The sequence below is a fragment of the Salarias fasciatus genome, chromosome 14, assembly GCF_902148845.1.
Source record: "Salarias fasciatus chromosome 14, fSalaFa1.1, whole genome shotgun sequence".
Lineage (NCBI taxonomy): Eukaryota > Metazoa > Chordata > Actinopteri > Blenniiformes > Blenniidae > Salarias > Salarias fasciatus.
The window spans coordinates 14,465,158-14,471,361 of record NC_043758.1 but is presented as its reverse complement, the minus strand read 5'-3'; the positions used below and the strand labels follow the sequence as shown (position 1 = coordinate 14,471,361).

Genomic DNA, 6,204 nt, shown 5'->3' with positions numbered 1-6,204 from the left:
CCACCTTTTAGATGTTTTTCAAAGAACAGAGTTTGGACTTATTCTAAGCAGAAATATTTGACTTGATTTTTTGTTTCTGTCAAAACCAAACTGAGTTTTTCGCACATAAAAAAACTGCTAAATCACACACACTAATAATCAGTGGAGTTAATTATCCCAATCTCACTTTCCCAGTTTGTCTCACTGTGTGATTGCATTTCTTCCCATTTGGAGACAGGTGTATCTTTGTCTCTGTAGCAAATTAATCTCAGCTGTTACAATCTTAATTATTATGTCACACTCTTGTTGGTTGAAATTAATAGTCTCACCACCCATCAGTGTAACTGCAGCTTTGTTTTTCTTTCTCTTCCTGCTGTTTTTGATTTTTTTTTTTTTTTTGGTTGAGCATTCACCGAACTAACACAATGGAGTGGAACTCCAAATGCTCCGGGGCTTCAATTATCTTGACATGCATTTCATTGAGAGGACAACTGTGAACGCATTTGCAGTCTCACTCATTTCCACCTCTAATGAGCTTGTTTTCAGAAACAACAGGGCTGACCCTTTCTCTTGAGAGCTTATGATCCTTTGAGTCTTGAAACCTGTTAAAGGCTTCCCTGCAAGGAAAGGAAACAAAGGTAACCTAATTCTCAGCGTACAGTCTTTGGGCAACTCTTTCCTCCCTCTTTTGCACATCACACAGGGACATATTAGGCGAATAGGAAAACCTATATGACCTGAAGCAGTAAAACATGTGATTTTTTTTTTTTTTTTTTGTATTTGGTGGGATTGTGTTTTGCTGCCTGCAGGCTTGATCCTGACAATGATATAATTAACACCCTAATGACTAATTAATGCTACCATATTACACACCCCTCTGAACCTCATTCATGTGCATTTTATGTGAGGCTATTATTTTGACACAGAATAAATATATAACATCAACACCAGTAGAATAATCCTGCTCATACAGTCTTCCGCTGTTTTCAAACAGTTCTCTGTTATGTTTGTAGGAATCACTAAAGCCTGATGTACCCAAACTTTCATCGAATAAAATCTTTGTACTGCTTGCTGAAGTGATGAAAACTTGGCTGCGTGTGTGTGTGTGTGTGTGTGTGCGCGTGTGTGTGCTTGAAAGGTTATCTAGTGTAGTTGAAGAGCCCCTGGTGACACTGGACTACTGTCTGCCTCTTCAGATCACTGACGGATGAATAAGGCCTAGTCAAGCAGAAAGCTGAGAAGTGACACAGCTCATGTCTTCCTCGATTATGGTCAACTGCCCGTTCCAGTTCCTTGTTATTGTAACTTACTGTGAAATTGGAGGTTCTTTTCCATTGATCAGAGCCCAGGGGAAATGTTGGACAGCTGTAGTGTTGCCCAGGTTAGTGTATATATTAGGCTACAGTTGTAGCATCTTGTTTTTGACATGAAGAGCTAGGTAGTTTATTCACGCTTTTGGGATACAGAGGAGACCGCAATGTTCAGGTGTCTGTGTTTATACCATTAGAATTATGATATGCTTTACATAACTATGACTGCATTGACAATATGTTTCTGTGCATTTTGTGTTTTCAACTGAATGTTAATATTGTTCTCTGTACCTTATCACTTGTTTCCACCTGACAAACAATGCATCTGACAGTTTCCATGCTTGTTTTGCAGGCTGCGTACAGCTTGGATGTATTATCTGAGCCAGCATGAGCCCAAATGGGATATCAAAGATATGTGCTGACATGTTTGAAAGGAAAGGATGAATACTTTCTTCAAAGGATCAGTGGAGCCCAGTCCCTCATGTAGAAGGATGAAGCTTGGGCTTTTCAGCCTACTGTGCAGTGGGATTTTTATATTCGACTCCCACCAAGATGGGAGTTTGCAATGTAAAAAAATCCCTGGCTCTGTGTCCCTGCCTGTGCTGGAGAAAAAGGGGGACATCACATTGGGAGGACTCTTCTCGCTTCATGACAGCGTAGTGGTGCCCAGTCTGTCTTTCACCTCTACGCCTCCTCCCACACAGTGCACCAGGTAAACAGCTTTGAAAAAACATGTACCTGCAGCTGTGATTAGTCTTTGACATTATTATTCTGTTTATCACACTGATCATGTTTTGAAAAAGAAATGTCTTCTGTTTTGGCTTGATTTTTGTGTCATTCAAGATTTAATTTTCGAACATTCCGTTGGATGCAAACAATGATATTTGCCATAGAGGAGATCAACAGGGAAGGCAAGCTTCTTCCCAACATCACACTTGGCTACAAGATCTATGATTCATGCAGTACACCGCACCAGGCTCTGAAGGCTGCGGTGGAGTTAATGGGAAGTGATAAGAGTGCAGGGGTTGATGGAAAAACACAGAATAAAAGCAACTGTCGTGGGACTGTATCAGCAGTGATAGGAGATGGAGGCTCGACTCAGTCTCTTGTCGTGGCTCGTTTCCTGGGAGTCTTCCACGTTCCACAGGTAAATTCATCTTATCTTCAACAACAGCATGCAACTTTATGACTCTGGCGCAAGGATCTTTTTTCTTTTATCCTTTAATAACGCCACCAGGACGGATCAGTAGTTTATGTACCGTGTTGCAGGTCCGGCTGTTTTTATGCTGGAACACGGATCATTGTTTCCCATGAAGAATAAGTTGTCACTTTTTGGTTTCAGGTCAGCTATTTCTCCAGCTGTGCCTGCCTTAGTGACAAAAAGAACTTTCCTGCATTTTTAAGGACTATGCCTAGTGACTTTTTCCAGGTTAGTGAGAGTGTGCAGTCAGGTGACTCACTGTATATGCACACATACTTGCACACACACACCTACACACACACTCAGCTTTCAGTGTCTTGAACTGTATGTGCCTTTCTCTGCCCCCCTCTATCTCTAGGTAGATGCACTAGTACAACTTGTGAAGCATTTTGGCTGGACTTGGGTTGGTGTAATAGCAGGAGATGATGCTTATGGTCGTGGTGGGGCAAACATCTTTGCACAAGAGGTGGGTCATAAAACAGTAATGTATCACTGCTTTGCAGCTTTTTAAGTAATAATTAAAAATCACCTCAACAAAACCATTAACAATGCATCTGCTGTAATTATCTCTTAGGTTAGAAAGTTAGGTGCATGTGTCGCCCTGCATGAGATCATCCCAAAGAATCGAGCACAGGCTGCCATTTCATCCATCATTTCCAACATCCGGTCGTCCGCTGCTCGAGTAATCCTTGTATTTGCGGTGGAACAAGATGCAGCAGCACTGTTTGATGAAGTTCTCAGGTGTGTAAGGCACTCATTTCAATTTGATGTCAACCTGCAATGTTTTCATGTGAACTTAAATATTTATCTTCATTTTAATTTTTTTTCGTCCTGTATGTATTTCTCACATTCAGAACGGGCCTCACTGGGATACAGTGGCTGGCGAGTGAGGCTTGGAGCACAGCTGCTGTCCTCTCCACTCCACAAAAGTACCATAAGATCCTCCAGGGTTCTATGGGATTTGCAATCCGGAGAGCAGACATACCAGGGTTGCAAGACTTCCTGCTTCGTTTGAAACCCTCGAGCCCAGACGCTCACGCAGATCCTTTCCTGGCCCCGTTCTGGGAGGAGGCGTTTCAGTGCAGCCTGGGTACACAAGCTGAAGGTCAGGAGAATAATGTCACGGGTAAACGTCCATGCACTGGAACAGAGAGTCTGAGTAGCATCACAAATATCTATTCAGACGTGTCACAACTAAGGATTTCATACAATGTCTATAAAGCTGTGTATGCCATTGTTCATGCACTAAAGAGACTGAGAAGCTGTGTGAAGGGAGAAGGGCCATTTTCCCAGCAGGCTTGTTCTGATGCTGAGAAGACACAACCTTGGCAGGTACCAGTACAAATTCTTTCTTACTGCCTCTGAATTGAGAAAAGTTACTTTTCCACAAGACCATCATGAAATATTCTCTCCTCAGCTGCTTCATTACCTAAAACAGGTGCGCTACCTAACCTCATTTGGGGATGAAATTAAGTTTGATGAGAATGGAGACCCTGCAGCCATGTATGACCTGGTTAACTGGCAGCTACGAGAAAACGGAGAAATGGAGTTCATTACAATTGGCAAATTTGATGAGACAAGCACATTTGCAAACCAAAAACTTCAGATTCAAGAAGAGTACATCCTGTGGAATGGCAACCAAACCAGAGTAAGGATTTTTATAAAAAGCAGACATTTTGTGAATCAGTATTTTTGGATTAATATTTCACTGAAGTGACAAGTGCAGCTTGTGGTTCCTCTTTTACATAGGTTCCCTTGTCAGTATGCAGCAACATTTGTCCCCCAGGAACCAGGAAGGCAATCAGACCCAACTTCCCTATCTGCTGCCATGATTGTGTGGTTTGTGCAGCTGGGGAGATTAGCAATCAGACTGGTGAGGGAAGCACGTTTACCCATATTCATTGAGAATCTTACTCACTTTGTAACAATACGTTTCCAAAATGACAGCGAATAAGCTCAAGCCTTCCTCTCTGTTCCTCAGATGCCATAGAGTGTGCACGTTGCCTCCCAGAGTTCTGGTCCAACGCTGAGAGAACCGCCTGTATCCCAAAACAGGTGGAATTTCTCTCCTTTAGCGACTCCATGGGTATCACACTGATGGCTATTTCCCTCATTGGCTCTTTCAGCACCTGTGTTGTGGTCATTATATTCTCCTGTTACAAAAACACCCCCATTGTCAGGGCGAACAACTCCGAGCTGAGCTTCCTATTACTCGTCTCACTGACTCTGTGTTTCCTGTGTTCTCTGACTTTCATTGGCCAGCCCTCTAAGTGGTCCTGCATGCTGCGACACACAGCATTTGGGATCACCTTTGTCCTTTGTGTCTCTTGCATTCTGGGAAAAACCATAGTTGTACTGATTGCGTTTAAAGCCACTCTTCCAGGCAACAGTGTCATAAAATGGTTTGGGCCTGCACAACAAAAGGCAATCATCATCTTTTGTACTCTTATCCAGGTAAACATTTTTGTCTGTGCACAATCAATCAAGCAGCTTTCAATGCATACACATCTCTATGCTGACTTTTTCTTTTTGTCCTGCAGGCAGTCATCTGTACAGTATGGCTGGTTGTTGCTCCTCCGACTCCACGCCGTCTGATGCCACGTGAGAGTGCCATTGTCATTCTCCTGTGTGACGAAGGTTCATACGTAGCGTTTGCCCTGGTTCTGGGTTACATAGGCCTGCTGGCCTGCCTCTGCCTTTTTTTGGCCTTTCTAGCAAGAAAACTTCCTGACAATTTCAACGAGGCCAGAATCATCACCTTCAGTATGCTCATTTTTTGTGCTGTGTGGGTTGCATTCATTCCCGCCTACATCAGCTCTCCAGGGAAGTACTCAACAGTCACAGAGGTGTTTGCTATCCTAGCTTCCAGCTATGGGCTGCTGTGTTGCATTTTCCTTCCAAAATGCTACATAATTTTACTCAGACCACACAAGAACACGAGAAAATACCTGATGTCTAATGCTGCCAGTGCTCGATTTTAATGCATCACATTCAGACCAGGTGGAATTTACACTCCTGCATGTAGTATGTTGTTAAGTGTGTTCTTGACATGTTTTGACCTGGATTGCTTTTAATTGTGAGGTATCTCTAATGCGGACATCTCGTGTTTGATAAATAGGCTGCCATAGTATTAGAGTAATCTCTTAATATAATGGACTACAACCCAATACTACTGTAAAATACAGGGGGGAAAATAAATAGGGAAAAAAATCAATATATTTATCTGTCATCTGTCAGATGATGGATACTGATTTTTTTGGTCATGGATCATGCTGTTTTTCTTATGCGCCTTTGTGTTGTATTATTCAAGGATATCAAATAAATCTGACTTTTTTCTCCTTTAGATAATCTTCTCTTCATGATTAGAAATGATGCTTTTTTTCCTTTTTAATTTAAGTCATTATCATACTGTTTTTATGGAGAATCTGTAGCATCTGCTCAGGGACTGAAGAGGAAAAATAGCATCTTAACTAATACACGGCAGATTTTGAGCAATGTTTATTCATGTGGACTTTTCCCTGTTAACTAAGTACATATGTACATTCTATATGTGTTCAGCATTTCTGCTGGCGGTGGCAAACACACTTAGCCACCAGATGGTAGTAGCGTGCCATTATAGGTATTTTCAGTCATTTGTCATATTTTTTGTCAGAAAATGGACAGCCATCATCACATCTTTATTACTCAACCACCAACAATCTTATCTAGTCATCA

At 42.0% G+C, this 6,204-nt stretch overlaps 1 protein-coding gene across 1 annotated transcript; it reads left to right on the top strand.

Annotated features, from left to right (window-relative positions):
* The first annotated feature begins 1,780 nt into the window (after positions 1–1,780).
* Positions 1,781–5,471, top strand: LOC115400748 (extracellular calcium-sensing receptor-like). Its single transcript, XM_030108767.1, has 10 exons — positions 1,781–2,001; positions 2,133–2,436; positions 2,632–2,718; positions 2,849–2,956; positions 3,065–3,231; positions 3,345–3,822; positions 3,908–4,138; positions 4,240–4,363; positions 4,472–4,944; positions 5,031–5,471. Exons 1-10 carry the CDS (start codon positions 1,781–1,783, stop codon positions 5,469–5,471), a joined length of 2,634 nt encoding a protein of 877 aa, XP_029964627.1.
* The last annotated feature ends 733 nt before the right edge of the window (positions 5,472–6,204 follow it).

Excerpts from the sequence above, each read along its gene's own strand:
- LOC115400748 (XM_030108767.1), top strand. The coding sequence starts at position 1,781 with ATGAAGCTTGGGCTTTTCAGCCTACTGTGCAGTGGGATTTTTATATTC. Across the intron at positions 2,957-3,064 it reads CAAACATCTTTGCACAAGAG|GTTAGAAAGTTAGGTGCATG; the intron begins GTGGGTCATAAA and ends ATTATCTCTTAG. Across the intron at positions 3,823-3,907 it reads AGAAGACACAACCTTGGCAG|CTGCTTCATTACCTAAAACA; the intron begins GTACCAGTACAA and ends TTCTCTCCTCAG.